The sequence below is a fragment of the Daphnia magna genome, linkage group LG9, assembly GCF_020631705.1.
Source record: "Daphnia magna isolate NIES linkage group LG9, ASM2063170v1.1, whole genome shotgun sequence".
NCBI lineage: Eukaryota > Metazoa > Arthropoda > Branchiopoda > Diplostraca > Daphniidae > Daphnia > Daphnia magna.
This window is the reverse complement of record NC_059190.1, coordinates 604,925-621,803: the sequence shown is the minus strand read 5'-3', so window position 1 is coordinate 621,803 and position 16,879 is coordinate 604,925. Positions and strand designations below refer to the sequence as shown.

Here is a 16,879-nt window from a genome sequence, read left to right as displayed (position 1 = left end):
AAATACGATAGATAAATTTATTTTATTTCATAAAGGATCCAAAGCAAGAAACGCTAATTCTTTCCTTATAAAAGAAATGAATTCACTGGACAAGTTGGCAGCATCATGTCAACAAACTAAAGAATACAGATGGCTTCGCAAATAAAAATGCATCCTGAAACTTCAACATAAAAACATTACATCTACAAGAATAACCCAATCGTTCAGGTGAAAGTTTATGGTTTCCCGTTCTTTTTGTGTGTGTGTGTGTGTCTTACAAGCGCGTTCCCTCTGCTGCTCTTGTAAAAAACGGAACTTGATCGAGTTTAGCTCTGTAGTGGTGTATCCATCTTCCTCCCTTACGTAGACTACCATCAATGCCGTCTTTCCAAACGCCTTTGGGTAAATAGACTTCTCTTTCGCGTGCTCCCGGCTCCAGGACGGGGGCAACGAGCAGCTCGTCACCGACACAAAATTCGTCTGCCACATCTAATCCCTCTTTGTCAAAGGGATCCAACATCCAGAGCGGTCTGATGATGGGCAGTCCGTCGAACACAGAACTACCGCCATAACGTTGGAGAATAGGAAGGACGGTCGATTGCCTGAGTCCAGTCAAGTTGCTGGCCATTCGTTCCACTTCAGCATCATAGGACGAAGGAATAGTTGCAAACTGCATTACCGGTAGGAAGGTACTCACTTGAAGCCAACGAATATACAGCTCCTTGTCAGGTTTGGTCAAATTTGAAATGCCACCAACTGGAGGGGGAATAAGAAAAGGGTAGCCAGAGACACTGAGCGTCAAGACCAACGGAAGCAGATGGGTGAGACCCTCCCAGGTGGACGGAAGCCTAGGAATGGCCACAAACGTTGGAAGACGGGGCATTTGGGTGGCCGAAGTGACGCTTAGAACTGTAGTAACTTGCCGAGCGGCATCCACCCATAGACTGCTTAACTTTGACGGATCAGTTAAAGGCTTGGCTGTTACATAGTAGTGGGGCAAGTAATCAGCTGTGACGCTTTCGAAAAAGATTCCGTCCAACTCATAGTTCTTAATGAGGGTATTAAGATGATCAGCGACCCATTCGGAGATATTGCGTGAAGTAACGTCAGCTAATGCAAGACTGTGGTCCCCATTGTAGCTCGTCAATGCCGGAGATCCTTCACCGTAAGGCTGACGAATCCATGTCCCAACGGAATCAGCCGACGAGTTGGACAGTTGAAAATCTAATCCACTCTTGTACGTCTTGGAAAAGGTACTAACGAAAGGCCGAACGGTAACAGCAACTTTGAATCCTTTACGATGAATGATCTCCAGAGCCTCACTCAACCCCTATTGTTTAAAGGCAAATATTTAAGACCAGAAATTGAGAAGTTAAAAAAATGGGAGGACCTACCTGAAATCGATTGGGATCAAACTCTAAATCGCCGGTGCGCTCCTCCCAAGGAGTATCGATCAACAAATAACCTGGACTGGTCCAAACTGATCCAACTATGCTGTTTGTATACTTCATCAAACTTTGGACCGTTTGGTTATCGTCAGCCCTCGGTTGGAACCTCCAAACAGGGTCTTCCATCAATTTTTTCACGACCTTAAAAAAATGTAAAAGCATGACATCATCTTTTTCGAATAAACAACCTATTATAAAGTGAATTCAAAGAAATACAGTCCTTAAGATTTGGTGTCGAGTACAGTTACTTTCCATAGAAATGAAGATTATCAAGGACACAAACTTTCACTTCTAGATAGCTCATTACTCGAGCTTTTTTTTTCGCCTCCCCCTTCCCAAATGCACACAATTTTATGTTGCTTAGCAATAAACTTATTCTTTACTTTACCTCCATTTCATCTTTCCTTAGTCCATCCCACCATGCGTCAGCCAGCGAGGTCAATAGCGTTTCGAGATCAGCAGCAGTGCAAATTGTGTAGTTCAACACCGAATGAACAATTGGGTTGTTTTTGGTCCCATTTCTCTTGGTACTTGTATTGGAAACAATGGACTCTTCTCCATGATCGAAAAACGGGAAGCCACTACTCCTGGACTGGAGACACAGCAGCTGGCTTTGATTGGCATTGACCGACACCCACAACGGAGTAGAATCGTCCACGATGATGGCGGCCGCTTTGGAATTCATGAAATATCGGCGAAGAACTTGACCCCAGCCATTATGTCCTCGAACTTCACTACCTGTGACGAAGGGACTGATTGGCACTTCAGCTCGGTTTAGAGGCCAACCTAAAGAGAAATCAAAATGATGTTTTCAGTCAAAAGGCAGCTAACCTTTAAAAATTACCGGCAAAATCATGTTGTTGACCTAAAACAGCTCCTGCGCCAAACCACAGTTGATTATTCATTTCATAACAGTCTGTAGGGTAGGTGTCAGCAGAAAGCGATTGCCATATGACTCGGTAGCACCGCGATTTATCGTCCTGATTTTTATTTGGGGTTTGAGCTAGGGATAATCGCCCACGCCCCATCCACTCAAGGCACAACGTAGAGTTGGGTGGACGATCTCTTTCGTGGCATTTGTAGGATTTTTGTGACGTAGGAAACGATGCTCCCATGTGACCCCTTAGAGCCTCCAGCCCGTAATCGTCGTATACTCGTATAATACGATCTTCTTTAGTAAAACGAATTCTCTCAAAATAAGTTTTCTAATATCCAAAAGGTTCACATAAAAATATTGAAAATGTTAAACAAAATTCAAAAGCTACTTACTCTAGCAAGTTGTTGGTAGTAAAATATGTAGGCAAAGCCAACAAGAAAGACAACAAGTAAGAATAAAAAGCCAACAAAGGCCTTGAGTTTGTACTCTCTTGGTTTTTTCTGGATCACATTTGGAACTGCATTCTGTAAAGTGATAAATTATAATGAATCAACAAAATCTCTCCCACAGGCTATTTGTCAGTTGTTACTCATGACAGCTGAAAGCTCAGACACTTACACTTATTTTATCTTTGAGACGGTCGGTAAAGGAAGGACTGCCATTTTTCTGATTATTAGGATTTAAAGGTGTCGTGCAGTTTGCTTTATCGGTTTGATCGGCTTCTGGGTCATTTTTCCTATTTTCGACGTCGGCATTGGATGGTGCTGGTAAAACAAATTCAGTCTTCTTCTTGAGAAGAGTTCTTCAATACATAGTTTCAAAACAATATATTAATATACACATAATACTAGCACGTTTATCCTGAGAAAGAAAGTACCTTGACGTGATTGTATCACAGTCCGAATCATCGTCAGTAGGTGTTACTGCAATATTCGTCTGCTGAAAAGAACAAAGGATTTTCATAAACAACCGTTCTCATCAGCAATCTGTCGAGATTTCGACACGAAGGTATTCACAAATTCCACAGGAATTATCTATAAGACAATCTCGTGAATTAGGTTGGAGGTAATGTGAGGGAAAGGAAGTGGGACCACTTAAAAACTGTAACGAAAGAAAAAAGCACAAAGGACAGCACGTTATTCACGTGCATGACTTTGAATGCTTCACGTTGGTAATCGTCGAAAACTACAGGTAGACCAGGAAAAATCGTGCCGTAGGGGTTTCAGAACAATAGACCACTAAAGTTGATTAAATAATATAAAAAATAAAGAACAGCAAGAAGCTATAAGACCATAAATTTTACGAGGAACAGTCTTGGAAATAGATTGGGCGTCAAGGCCGTAGCACAAGTTGTCAGAATCAATCCTATTTGATCAAGTGTCTCGATTTAGTTTTTGTGCCCGAAAAATAAAAGAAGATTAAAGGGCAGATGACTTCCTTTCCCTTTCGTTAGGGCGCCATAAATGGGGACGAGGTTTCCAGTTTCCATATCAACAACAACAAGGCAATTCCGTCACTATGACAGATGCTAAATAGCAGATTCGCCACGCTCAAATCTCAGCTAAAGTGTGGTGCAAGGTCATGGCGTCAAGGCAAGGCATATTATATTTACCTTCATCTTATCTTCCATCTCATCCACAAACTTTGGTTTTTTTTTTTTTCTGTAGTTAAAGCAGAAATTCTAGAAACGGAAAACGCACCCCAACCACCGAACCAGAAAACCACTTGTTGAAGACTGGAACAAACTAATGGTTCTTACTCTGTGGTTTTTCGGTAAGCACACTTTAGATAAAAAAGAAACCTTTTTTCGACTTATCTAAGCCAAAATACGATGCGTGCACTCTCGTCCCTTTACGTAATCTGACTGAATACTGGCTCGTGAGCGAGCGTGTCAAGCTGGAAAGCGACAGTCAGTTGTTTATGGGTGCAACGCCACACAAAATCCATTCCTCCTGTTTTGCTTCTTTTTCTATTCAATTGTCAATCAACCAATCAGCAGCTACACAACCCCAGTGGGTCAGAAGTCAGCGGATGCGATAGCAATTTCTTTACAGCTAAAAAACCGCAAAAAAAAAAAAAAAAAATTAATTCTTTATAATAGTACCTTGGTTGCCGCCATTGCTAAGTTGTTGACAATTCTGACATGTTGTTGGTTGTCTCCGGATGATGGTATGCCGGCAGAATAACTCAAACTAGAACCCAGCAACGGAACGGTTTGCTGGTTATCATCGTTCATCTTTTCACCAAACTTTTCTGTGATCAAAATCAGACAAGGATTGTGGTTGGAACTGATTCACCGCACCAGGGGACAACCGTGCGCTAGCACGAGGTTCTGGCTACTAACCACTACGACCGCAAACAATGGACGCCTAGTCTTTTCGGGAGTTACTAAGCGCAATGAATCAGGATGCGAATAATAAGGCTTAATGGCCGCGGGAAATAGTAGAAACCGGATTTAGCCAGTTTTAAATGAGTAAAAGCGAGTAAACAATTCACCCAGTCATCCGTTAGTGTTATTCGAAGAAATTTTGGAAACCTGGCCATTTCTTATTTGTCAGGTGGTTCCCTCCTGGCTTTTTATTTGACCTAACTGTACCTGTGTAAAACAATGTTTTTTTTTTTTTCTTTTTGCTCTTTCTGACATTTGCATAAGCAAAATAACCGGTTTGTTTCATCATAGTGGATTACGGCTAGTGAGTCCCGTTATTGATCATACCACTTGCAATGTACCTTCATGTAGTCGCAAACAAAGCCAGTCATGTTTCATGACAACCCTAGACCCTAGAACCCTGTTTCATTCTGAATTTTCTTACCCATGTTAACTACCTTGCTCTCTATAATCGTTAACAGTCCTTGCACAAAGCCGACAGTCAATTGGATCGGGCACAAGAGGAGGAAAAAAAAGAAAAAGAAAGGAAATAAGACAACACCTGCTTCTCCGACAGTTATGTTGACTATTGCAGGAGACGTCAGGAATTTTGATATGTAAATTTAAATCGCGATAGCGTAAAATGTATCCGACTGAAAACTATCACTACCTGTGCGGGAATATGCCAAATAGGAGGAATGTTCTGGTAGATCAATGCTCGTACTAGCATCTGTTGACCCGCATAACATGTTATTTTTATTTTTGTTTTCCTCCACCTGGTCTTTTCGAAAAAAGAAAAAAAAGTCTCGACCTTGGAGATAGGTGTACGACACCTTTCACTTTTTCCAAAATTCAAATAGCAACAAAATCCAACGAATCCTATGGTGCATTCACGAATTTGTCCTTGTCTACCTAGACGGCTGGTGATCATTCACGCGAGAATTGTTATTTGATTCCAAATAGAGATAGGATAGGAGTTTCCAATTTAATCTCCATACGTAGACTACTCACTAAAGAAGGAAATGAATACGTAATACCTGTAAATAATTTGCAACGCTAAACAGAGGATGGAATAGCTGCCGTCCTTCTGTACCATCAGTCAGCAACTCGTATTTCCCATGACAACAGTTCATTAAAGCACGTGCTAATGTTTCGTGATGGTAACCGAAGAGTTCCTATCAGTCATTGTACGCCCCAAGTGCTCGTTGAACGCAATAACCTTGAACGTACGCTTTGCGTTATAGACCGGCTTTTTACGAATAGCAGTCCTCGTTTCCTTTTCGCATTGCATCACAATTTCTGATAAGGCTACGTCATCGTCCAAACCACATGATGAAGGAATCACGCGGTCCACTTGCGGTGTCGAGATTTATGCTTGCCGTCATCTCGGTTGACTATTTCATTTTATTTGATTCTTTTTAGCTGAAAAAAAAAAAAAATGAAATTGGGGCTTTCAGACACTCGAGTTTTGTTTTTTTAATGCTTTGTTTACATATGATAAACTCACGTGCTGCTGATAAGTCAACCAAGTCTGCTGACGATGGGAAAGTTCGCCAACCTAAAAACACTGATAATAATTTTAAAAACAAAACAACAACAAATATACCTTAATTTCATTTTCGTTGGAAATGTTTTTATTTCGAGAGCTTGACAATAAATGAACAACACGATTTGTCATAAAGACGCCTTGTATCAGCCACCTATCCTTTAGATATCAAAGCTGTTGAGTGGATTCGGGATTTTGACTCTTGCAAACAAATGGCAAAATGAGCGATTCGTTTTCTTCAAGTATACGGACCTGCCAACAACCAGTTTCATTAATGGCATTTTCGGTTTTTCCTGTAAAGTCTTTAACGATAAACTGTCTCGATTTATGTTTGCTTTGCATTGCTTTCCGGATTAGTCGCATTCTTTCAATTGTTCCAATATTACATAAACGATGTTCTTGCGAAACGAAATAGAATCTTAGCATTTCCTCGGGAGACTCCTCTTTAGTAGGCCAATCGAAATGCGTCAGTTCGCCTGCTTGGAAAATTATTCTTATTCCAGTCCAGATTTGAAGTCCAACCCTTTTCCATCGATCTGTATTATTGCGGATAAAAGGCTGGAAGGTCTCGGTCACATAGTCGTTGAAACGGGTATGTTCCTCTGTATTGTTGAAAACGATTAAGTACGAATTACGAGCAAAGCAAATTCTTTGGGACTCGTTGAATGTCCTGGCTTCATGGAAAAAATCGTGACGGAACCCGTTCAGGATGTCGGTGGATGAAAATGTTGGCTCCGGATCTTTGATAAAGAAGTAGACTTGGTTTATGTAAAGCGTCGTGCCAATGACGACACCGACGAGCGTCACTAGGAAGGCAATCCACAAAACCCAAATGCATTTTTCACGCTCATCATGGATGGAAAATGGTGGCTCTTCCTGTTCGTCATCTGCAATTTCGACACTCGTTTCCTCTGGATTTTCCGATGTATCCAGAGTGGTATTATCGTCGTGTTCTTCCATTTCATGATCTTCGTGTTCAGTATTTTCGGTGCCTGCCATGTGATTAGAAAAGGCTGAATTTCCGTGTTTTTCTAATGGGAGGTATGGAGGGTAGTTGTGGTAGGCAATTGACACCGATACTCGAGCAACGCCCTGAAATCTATAAAGGTTTAGAGCTAAAAATTTTATAGGTTAGTTACAAATTTGTTTCGACTTTGGCGTTGCGAAACAACAATTTTCACATTCTTTTCACGCAAATACGCCTCATAAACCGACGCGCAATTATTGGTGAAGTAACCATGGTCCGATTTTCCGCCAAGTTACAACCTTGCTGACGATTTTAGAAAATAAACGGCGACATCTTTTCGACGGCTACCTTGGATAAGACCTGTTCAACAAGTTTAGGGCGTTAATTCTGGCCGGGCGTGAACTAGTTTGTAATCGAGAAAATCACATGATTAAAGCAACTCGAGATTCTGTTCTAGTGGCTGTTAAATTGAGTACAACACTCACGTACTGAAAACTATCCGTTTTCAGTAGGTCAGCGCAACTTTCTTGACGCGTTTCTTTACATACCACTATAAGCATATAATCATATATTTGACAACAAGTTTGTCATTTGGAAATGTTTTGGAAACGAGGCGTGCAAACGTAGTGCTGAAATAGACGAGGAAATAAGATGAAACAATTAATTAACGTTTGTTTTGGCTTTCTGAAGGATTAGCTAATTTAGCGATTAAGGAGTTAATCATGTCGACCGCATCACGGTTGGAGGAACAACGGGATTGAACATAATGCAATGCTTCCGTATCTCTGCGCTGAAAGGCGATCTGAGCAGCCTCTGTATACATTTTGGCTTTAACATAATATTTGATGGAAAGATGCTCTTCCACTTTCGGTAAATAGCGCTGCGCTTCGGTGACGTTGTTGTACTGTAGACAAACGTCGACGAATGGCTAATACAAATAAGAGAGTTACATACCATGTGATTCGCTTTTCCTTGGAATGGATTGTGCCCTCCTTACCTCGTATCCTATTGGAGATTTTTTAAGTCGGCTCAGTTTCTCCAATTCGGCCCAGTCTCCGATTTCAGCGAAAGTTGTTACTTTTAGCCACCATAATCTAGATATGATGAGTATAGAATTACAATGAAACAATACATAATTCATGCTGGGATTTTACCGCCGTTCAGGAACTTTGAATTTCTTAACCATTTCTTCGGTTTCTTTTATATCTCTTCGGCGCATGAGTAATTTAAGCGTATCATTTAACGAAACATCAATTACCGGACAGCCAAATTTCGATTCGTAACTTGATTGGCTTTTCAGCAATTTGAGCTGATCTTCTGTCAGACTAGCAGCTATCTCCGCTTTAGCCTGCCGGTACTGCTTCACAGCAGTTGTTAGCATCGCTGACCTGTTCTCAAGTTTCTGCCAATCGAATATTGGAAATAAGTAAATTATAAGATTAGAAGATATTTAGCAACCTGTGCGCGATAGCTGTCTTTAACACTGAGAATTGCTTGGGCATTGAAATTGTCTTCTTGCTCGTAAATCTGTTCGAGCGAACCCATCTGAATGGTGCGGCACAATTTTGCATAAAGTGCATTTACAGACGGATAATGACGAATGGTCATGTAAAATTTGTCAGCAGAATAGGTTTCCTTCATAACGACTAGCACATAGTAGATAAGATTTGGATCACCACTTTCCACAGCTTTGGCCAGAGCCTGAGGTTCTTGGCCCAATTTCAGGAGCAACGGAATTTGCTCTGAAGCCCGGTGTTCGAAATCCAATAACCTAAAAGAACTCGAATGAAGGCCAACACCTTGATACAAAAACAACTGTCCATACTCTACCTGATTGCTAATTTTTCTTGTTTGCATTCGATTGCCTTGAGTGCAATACTGCTGTATGAAACTTTAGAACCAGTGCCAAGTTTCGCAGAAATTTCACTTGCTAGTTGTTCTGCATCCAGTTTTCCTAGTCCGTGCTTGATCTTGTAACATGCCCACTCTGTTAAAACGCGTGGAATGCCATCAGCCTCAGACATCTGAAGATATTGACAGATTTGGATGGCGATGCTGTATTGGCGTCGCAGTATGAGCCGATTAAGTAAACCCGTTTTTCCAAGTTGCTCGTATTGTTGAAAAGTTAGCGGCAGAGCAATTTTATAGTTACGAACTGCGTTCAAAATGCGTAATGTCTGACACATTCCGACAAAGAGCTCTGAATCGACTTTGTCAAATAGGAAACTTTTGCCCAATTGGGCAGCTCGGAGCAGAATTTTTTGAACGCCCGGCTGCCACTCATTTCCAGCAGCTTGAATGCATTGTATCACGGCTTGTTCTAGTTGATTTTTTACTAGTCGAATGTACTCTTCAGCCCGATGAGATCGTTTCTGAAACTCTCTTGATGCCTAACAACGCGAAATTTCTTCTGATAAAGACAAAATTAAATAATGAAGAAAAATAATAAAACCTCGACGAGAATGGCACCGGGGGACATCGATCCGATTCGGAAAATTTCTTGATTCGGTAATGGGACTTTTTGCAAAAATTCATGGCTACTATTGGTAATAATGCGCAGCCCATCTACTTCCGGGCAAACGTGACTAGTGGAATCCAAAATTAAGGTGAAGTTATCTCTATTGGGCGAGAGAACTAACAGGACAGATCCGAGATTCAAAACCACCGCACCCGATCCACACCAAACCAATTGGACGGCTGGTAACATACACTGGGCATCATGTTCGCAGAACTTCCTTCGAAAATCAAACGAACCGATCCAGATCACACCTTTAAACAAAAACAACTGCATTATTTTTTTTCGGTTGCCGTAGGCTGTAGGCTGCGACCTAACAGAATAGGCCTATAGAGATAAATTTACTCACCGGCATCGGTTAGTAGTGCAACTAGTTTGCCGCACGGTGACACGGCCATCGCAACTATAGAGAGATGATGGTGAGATATCTCAGGAATCTTTTGGGTCACATGCTGCTCACTGTAATCAAGGAGATAAATGTCTTTCTCTTTGGCTACTATAACTCGTGTCTGCCTATCATCACCATGTATTGCTGTCCAGCAGCTAGGTGCAATATTAACACCTATAACATGGCAAGAATGCCTTTTTAGTTCAACCTCACACAATGAGAGTCATGTAACTACATATACCTGGAATGTCTGGAAATCGCCTAATTCTTGGGTCTTTTATGTTGTTTACAACAAAAAATCTGAAGTTTGTGGTCAATACTACCAGACCAGTACCAGTGGAAGAAGAAAAAGTCCTAGCATCAATAATTTTCATTTCTCTAGCTTCTTGACCCATTTGGAAGGAATTTTGGTAGTTTCCAAATATGTCATAAGCAGACACACTGCCATCATCCTGAATTTAAAGGAAGAATCATATTCTGTATACTGTTAAACCTTTCTAAACACAAAAATACCTGAATACAAAGAAGCTCTTCTGAAGAAGACCAGTTTATTTCCACAATTTTTCCACCACTCCACTAACAAAAGAAAAATATTAATTAGATGGCCTTTCATCCTAATAATAAATACTGACTTTGATTGTTGATTTTAATTCCCCTGATGGCGAAAAAATGAAAATTATAGGTTTTCCTGAAGTTTGAACAGGTGTTAACTTCGTGTCGTCCCTGACCACTGCGATAGGTCCACCCGATGGGGCAACGTTTACTTTCAAGTCCTGAAGGTTGACTTGATCGATCCATCCCATGGAGTATACTTCAAACTTTCTACGCGACATTTACATAAAAATAGCAAATTGCAAGTTTTTATGATGCTTAACAAATTTAAACACCTGTAGTATGCCTCTCTTCCGAGAGGGTTCCAGTCCGCAGTAAGAAGTGCCATCCTCCTTAATTTTTTTTTACGTCGAAAGCCGAACTGTGTACTGTAATAGGGATGTGTTGAGATCCAAGTGTCGTCTGCTATATTTACTCCTACTTTATTTACAAATTCCAGTCTTCACTCGACATTGCCATAAAATAAAATTTTATTCCTTTCTTTTCCTTTTAGAAAACTTAACATAGTTTAGTTAGTTGATTAGCTACGAGTGTTTCTTTCAAAAGCGAGAGAAAGAAGTTAATTACATGTACTCACATTTATTTGTATTAGAAAGAAATCAAAAAATAAATGTTAGATGTCACTGAAAACCATTCAACTGCACTTTTCTCTAAGCTAATTCAAGTGATTCAGCTCACTTACTTGTATCAACATAAAGCCAGACATTTGAACACATGTAAAAAAAAGAGGTTGTATTGATTTTTCAACACATGACGAGAAATTTGGAAATTACTGAGGTGCAGCTCTTCCTCTGCCTGGAGGAGCTCCACCACCTGGTGTCCAGCCTCTTGAACTTCCACCTCGAGCTCTTCCTCTTCCACGTGCAGCTAAATAAAACAAAAACAAATGTTAATGATTAGAGATACAATAAGGCATTCAGCTTTTCAATAAGATTTACAAGTTATGACAAAGCTATGATATTCCTTCTCAGGCAGCACAGAGTGAACCTGGCTTATTTTTTTAGTTGTTTACCTTGTGCTCTGAGAATGGCAGATTTTCCTCTTCCTGATGCAGCAGCAGAACTGGCAGCTTTTGCACCCTGTCTTTTAAACATGGGTGCATTTTTTAACATGTCAGGCAGTATTAGGAAACGAATTTTTGATCCACGGATGTAAACATTTTCCAGTTGAGCAACTCTACCATCCCTAAACAACAAATGAAACAACTCAGCACTGACTGCCAAAAACCCTGGTAATGCAAATACAAAATATTACCTGTAAGTTACGGTTATATTAGTCATTTGACAGTTCATATTATCTTCGGCTTCGACCAATTTGCCTCTGTAAATTTCACCGGTATTTGTTTCACAGGTGATAATGTGTCCTTCGGCTTCGTGCAACACTTTGATGGGGACTCCGATTGACATTTTGTTTTAAGTGATTTTACAGTGTGTACTTGATCAAAAAGATGTAGTCCGATTCGAGTTGAATTTATTCTTCTCAAAATCTGAATTGAAACAAAATTTAAGGTTGAGTAAAAAAAAACGTACAAGAAGCGTCCTTGCGTTGCCAAGTTGTCGTAAAGATACGGAGAAAACGCCAAAGCCAACCAAGGCCCAAGGGAAGGGAAGGGAAGAGGAGAAGGAGATGGCCAAAGAGCCCATAAGCCAACAGCCAGCAACCAGCAATCAGCTGAACTCCGAAGTCAGAAGCAGCAAACTGGAAAAATAGAACATTGGAATCGCATGCATGTTTTAATATAATTGCAATTATACCTTCCTCAAAGTCAAAATATTCTATATGAAAGTGTAGCTTCACGGTCTAATTGCCCAAGCTAAAATTTCGTTCATTTTAATGAATTGATGGACTATGTATTCACATTAGGATGTTTCAAGTTATTCCTGCCTTTTGACTAGATTTTTATTTCTAAAAACATCAGATTAGTCATCAGATTAAACCCATGTTGAACTAGTAAAAGGTAAGCTTGCTTTACATTTTTTGCTCTTTTTATATGAACTCCTTCAATTACAATCATAATCATTCAAAATTTGTAACTTTTGTACTAGGGCATACTCAGTTTTATCTAATATATTATGTGGTTCTATAATTCATATACACGAGGACAAAAAGGTTTGTACAATTTTATTAGCCCACTACACATGATCATGAACAGAATCTTGCTGGGGATGGTCTTACAGCTGCTGTCCCTTTCCCGAGATCTCATTTATTCAGCAGGGACATAGTTGTGTTTGATGTCCTTCCAAAGTTTCTGATAAAAAGAACGATAATGATAGTGTAATGGTATATTAGCAGAAAAGCTGTAGTTCTTCCCCTTTTATGCTCACCCCTTTGTTGATTTCGCTGTACAAGTGCTCGGTGGCCATGTCGAAACCTCGCTCGAAAAAGAAGGCGCCGGTCACAATGGCCAAAGCGTACGTGGAAGAACGACGCAAAACGTTGTTGTACAGTTTAGCGACCAAAGACATCGTGAATTATTATTGAATATTGAAAAATAATGGATTCAACAGCCCAGTGAACTGATTAGATCTAGTCGTGAATTGGGACGAACAAGAATGCACTGTGCAGACGATGCACGTTCGGAAAAACAATCGCGAAACGAAAGGCGATATTCAAAATGGCGTCATGCATCAGCCTCTGAAGCGCTTCGTTTAAACAGGGGTATAGTGTATAGAGGGATCCCTGTCCCTATATTCCCCTGGTTTAAATATGTGACTCATCTAGTGAGTATTGATCTTCAATGTTTCTAGATTTTGATTCTCTTGTTTCAACAGTGGCTTTTTGTTTGTCACAGTTATCGCAAAATTAGATTTTTTATTACAATATCATCATATTCTACCTCTCGCTTTGAATGAAAAATCGACTTTAGTAGACACACATGTTTACTCGATAAACATAGATGTACAAATTTTTTCAAGTATCATTTGAAATAACAGTGAAGCGATGGAGCGATGGAAGAAATCCTAGATTGCAATTTAAACAAAGTAAAATATGTTAAAAAAGTCAATTGATAAATTGCAGAGTGAATTTTTGGTTCAACTTGTTATATGATGCATATGATTATATGATACATAGGCATTATGTTTTTCGTAACCTAGATCTTAAATTTATCAAATTTGATGTTCTCAACATGTTGAATGAAGTCATCAAACTTTGGGAAATCATTGTTAAAAGAAATTCCCTTGTTGACACCATTATTTGTTTCTGGTATGTGTTTGTAAGGATATTCAGGCTCCGATGGTGGTGCCTCGCTGTATGCCGGAGAAGGGTAGGCCAGTGGTGAGTGCACTTGTGGCTTGTAAACCGGTGATTCTGTGTAAGCAGGAGTTTCAACACCTGTTGGAGTGTAGGCTGGAGAACTATAAGCAGGTGGGTTATAGGCTGGAGGACTGTAAGTTGGTGAGTTATAGGCTGGAGGCTTGTTAGTTGGAGGACTGTAAGCAGGGTGGCTGTATGCTACTGGTTTGTAAACTGGTGGAGTATATACTGGAGAAGTGTAAGCAGGGGAGCTGTAAGATGGAGGAGTATTAGATGCTGCTTTGTAAGCCGGAGCTTGGTTCAAGGCTTTGGAAGGCAAATGCGACGACGTCGATGGTCTAGATTGAGGTTTTGGTGCTAAATAGTCTGGCTTTGGTCGCTTATATTTGTCTTGTGATGTTGATGGATAAGGCCCTCTATTATGTCCATGTCCACTGTGATGATCACGCGTTTCGGTTAGGTTTCCGAAATTATTGCGCCTGTGTTCAACTTCCATTTTTCTCTGGTTGACATATTCTTCTGCCAAGATTCCATTAAATCCAATGACTGCTAAGTATAAAACTGTAAGTGAAACTGGAACAACAAACTGTAAAAGAAAAACAAATAACAATAAATCAGTCAAGTGCTAGGTCTGTTTTTTATGGTTAAAAAAAAAAAAAAAAACTCGCATTGCGTATACCTGGAAAATTCTGCTTCTCATGTTGGCTGAAAAGTTGAGATCTTTGGGTTTTATCTCGAAATAGCTGCCGTTGAATGAAACTTGTGAACTGATGCCAATTCTAACTTGCACGTTCGTATTTTATACTTAGCTGAACCGGCTCCGCCTTCACAACCAGAAGTCGAACAAGCCAATCCATCTCCAACGTCTTATTCTAGTTTTTGGTAACGTTATGTCTTGCTTTCACCTGTGTTCTTGTCTGTGGTTTACCATCCTTTGCTATCGGTCCTTCTGTTCTTTTTGCAATTCCAGGCTTTTGTTCAGCGGAATACAGTGGCATCCTTTGCTGATCGGTCTTCACATTTGGCAAAAATTAACCGCAAAAGGATGGCAAGGATACGTTGCCAAACCAGACACATCCGCCTTAATGACGATTCGCCACAATACACTGTATGATTGGGAACAGAGACAGCACATTTTTCAGCAGATATATATGATATATCTGCTATGACAAGCAATTCAATAATCGTGGTTCCAAAAACCTGAAAGGAACTCTTGGTAATATAATAAAACTAATATAAATGATACTATTACAATGTCGGTCTTTCACTTATTTAAGAACGACGGCTACGAGATCCCTAGCTTCTTATTCTGATTTATCAAGCGATTGTATCACTTCACCGTAAACTGAAAGGTTATCGGTTAAATTTTGTCATGTAAACCTTAAGAAAGCATTCCTCGTATTCATAATTAAATTCATGATTCATCGTTGGAATAAAAGAGAAATCGAATACAGAAATAAATGAAACCGAGCACAGGTATCAATACCAGAAAGGTATACTTTCAAGTTTCAGGATCCAAAATAATCAAAGTTGTGATACACAATGAAGATTTTTAAGAGGCGGTAGACGGTTTGGATTTTGCTGCTTCAGCAGCTTCTTTTTTCTCGTGATCGGCAATCAGAGTTTTGACCTGTGCGACGGGGAGAACTTTGATATAGGTCTTGTTATCATGTCGTGTGAGAGTAGCCAGTTCCAGTTTGTCTGGAGTAAGCTTAGTGGCATCCATGGTTTTGCTCATAACACGGATAGCCAAAGCCAAAGCATCGTCAATTTTAGTTTCTCCTTCCTTGTATTCCTGTTGAAAAAGGCTTTGTATATCTGCAAGCAATTTATAGAGTTTTAGCAACATACTTGTTTTAGCATTGACACTGCAGCAGCACTGTTATTTCCAATACAGGTGGCTTTCCATCCACCATAATTTCCTGATGGATCTGACTGATACAGCTGAAATCCATACTGGTGGTCCCACCCTGCATAAAGAAGTGACACACCAAATGGCCTCTTTCCACCATACTGTGTGTAAGCTTGTTTGACATCACACAACCAGGAAACTAGTTGTTCACATGGAATAGATTCTCCATATTGCAAAAGGTAGCGTTGTGAAATGAGTCGAAGTTCATTTGTTAGGACATTAGCATCAGATGTGATCCCTGCAACACTGCATACCATATCAGCATTAAGCTGATAGATCTTTTCAGAGAAAAACACTTCATCAAGTAGTTTATTTGTGTTACGCCTCTCTGCTGCCAACACAATACCATCTGAGGCTAGAATGCCTGCATAAGAACATGTTTTTATTTTTGTTCAAGGAAGGTTAAGTGATTTTGATTTTAATGAAGAATGAAAACACCTAACCTAGGCAAGTTCCGGCATGGCCAATGGCTTCCATAGCATACTCGACTTGATACAGTCGACCTAAAAAATTTTTATTTCATTACGTTTTGAATACATAAATCAAGTCAAACTCTGTAGAAGTTATTTTTTACGCGTACCTTCAGGTGAAAAAATGGTTGTACGAGTGTCATAACGACGAGCCTAGTTTAAGACAAGATCCAAATATGTATGAAGACTCTCAAAGATTATAGAACAGTATTACCATGATGAAAAACTGAGAACTGCGTCTAGTAGTCTAAGTTGGTGGCCTAAGTTTTTTTTTTATATTGTACGAAAATGTAAACCCGGAGCAGTGAATTGCCGTGCACTGACAGACAACAATTCAACCTCGTCATGTAGCATGTTGCCACACTTTTCCTTTTTCCCATGACTCTGAATGGGGTCTGGGTCTGACCCGTTTGTAGAGCTCGACCCCGATTACCTGAGACCCGTTTTAGTAAACAAAAAAAGCAGAAAATAAAAACATTTTACATGTGTCGCGCCAGTACGTACCAGGGAAGCAGGGTCATAGACCCCTATGACTCTGGGGG

The 16,879-nt window shown here is 40.1% G+C and overlaps 4 protein-coding genes and 1 long non-coding RNA gene across 11 annotated transcripts; 1 reads left to right on the top strand and 4 right to left on the bottom strand.

Annotated features, from left to right (window-relative positions):
- Positions 1 to 3: 3 nt before the first annotated feature.
- On the bottom strand, positions 4 to 4,661 carry LOC116930190 (myogenesis-regulating glycosidase). 4 transcript variants are annotated; one of them, XM_032937579.2, is made up of 8 exons: positions 4,409 to 4,661; positions 3,182 to 3,243; positions 2,923 to 3,106; positions 2,697 to 2,828; positions 2,272 to 2,632; positions 1,816 to 2,213; positions 1,374 to 1,568; positions 4 to 1,309 (listed from the first exon to the last, which is right to left on the bottom strand). In XM_032937579.2, the coding sequence occupies exons 1-8, from the start codon at positions 4,538 to 4,540 to the stop codon at positions 254 to 256; spliced, it is 2,520 nt and encodes an 839-aa protein (XP_032793470.1). In that variant the 5' UTR covers positions 4,541 to 4,661; the 3' UTR covers positions 4 to 253. The 4 variants fall into 4 exon arrangements, with proteins under 4 accessions (XP_032793470.1, XP_032793471.1, XP_032793472.1 ...); XM_032937580.2 differs by having other exon boundaries at positions 3,182 to 3,240; XM_032937581.2 differs by lacking the exon at positions 4,409 to 4,661 and adding an exon at positions 3,917 to 4,184.
- A 1,627-nt stretch (positions 4,662 to 6,288) lies between these two features.
- LOC116930196 lies at positions 6,289 to 7,597 on the bottom strand. Its single transcript, XM_032937596.2, has one exon. It carries the CDS (start codon positions 7,215 to 7,217, stop codon positions 6,387 to 6,389), a length of 831 nt encoding a protein of 276 aa, XP_032793487.2. The 5' UTR covers positions 7,218 to 7,597; the 3' UTR covers positions 6,289 to 6,386.
- Positions 7,598 to 7,736: 139 nt separating this feature from the next.
- LOC116930189 (vacuolar protein sorting-associated protein 16 homolog) lies at positions 7,737 to 12,259 on the bottom strand. Of its 3 annotated transcripts, XM_032937578.2 has the most exons (13): positions 11,955 to 12,254; positions 11,713 to 11,885; positions 11,474 to 11,567; positions 10,721 to 10,910; positions 10,602 to 10,664; positions 10,330 to 10,540; positions 10,050 to 10,262; positions 9,638 to 9,954; positions 9,016 to 9,575; positions 8,644 to 8,956; positions 8,340 to 8,587; positions 8,183 to 8,279; positions 7,737 to 8,113 (listed from the first exon to the last, which is right to left on the bottom strand). In XM_032937578.2, the coding sequence occupies exons 1-13, from the start codon at positions 12,104 to 12,106 to the stop codon at positions 7,850 to 7,852; spliced, it is 2,895 nt and encodes a 964-aa protein (XP_032793469.2). In that variant the 5' UTR covers positions 12,107 to 12,254; the 3' UTR covers positions 7,737 to 7,849. The 3 variants fall into 3 exon arrangements, with proteins under 3 accessions (XP_032793469.2, XP_032793467.2, XP_045034847.1); XM_032937576.2 differs by lacking the exons at positions 11,474 to 11,567; positions 11,713 to 11,885 and having other exon boundaries at positions 11,955 to 12,259; XM_045178912.1 differs by lacking the exons at positions 11,474 to 11,567; positions 11,713 to 11,885; positions 11,955 to 12,254 and adding an exon at positions 10,976 to 11,136.
- A 172-nt stretch (positions 12,260 to 12,431) lies between these two features.
- On the top strand, positions 12,432 to 15,432 carry LOC116930201. Of its 2 annotated transcripts, none has more exons than XR_006651292.1 (5): positions 12,432 to 13,420; positions 13,920 to 14,066; positions 14,765 to 14,837; positions 14,926 to 15,171; positions 15,233 to 15,432. It is a non-coding gene; the product is annotated as an uncharacterized LOC116930201 (long non-coding RNA). The 2 variants fall into 2 exon arrangements; XR_006651293.1 differs by having other exon boundaries at positions 13,492 to 14,066.
- Positions 13,562 to 16,709, bottom strand: LOC116930200 (proteasome subunit alpha type-4). Its single transcript, XM_032937601.2, has 6 exons — positions 16,552 to 16,709; positions 16,448 to 16,490; positions 16,311 to 16,370; positions 15,807 to 16,231; positions 15,524 to 15,750; positions 13,562 to 14,086 (listed from the first exon to the last, which is right to left on the bottom strand). The coding sequence occupies exons 1-6, from the start codon at positions 16,552 to 16,554 to the stop codon at positions 13,792 to 13,794; spliced, it is 1,053 nt and encodes a 350-aa protein (XP_032793492.2). The 5' UTR covers positions 16,555 to 16,709; the 3' UTR covers positions 13,562 to 13,791.
- Positions 16,710 to 16,879: the final 170 nt, after the last annotated feature.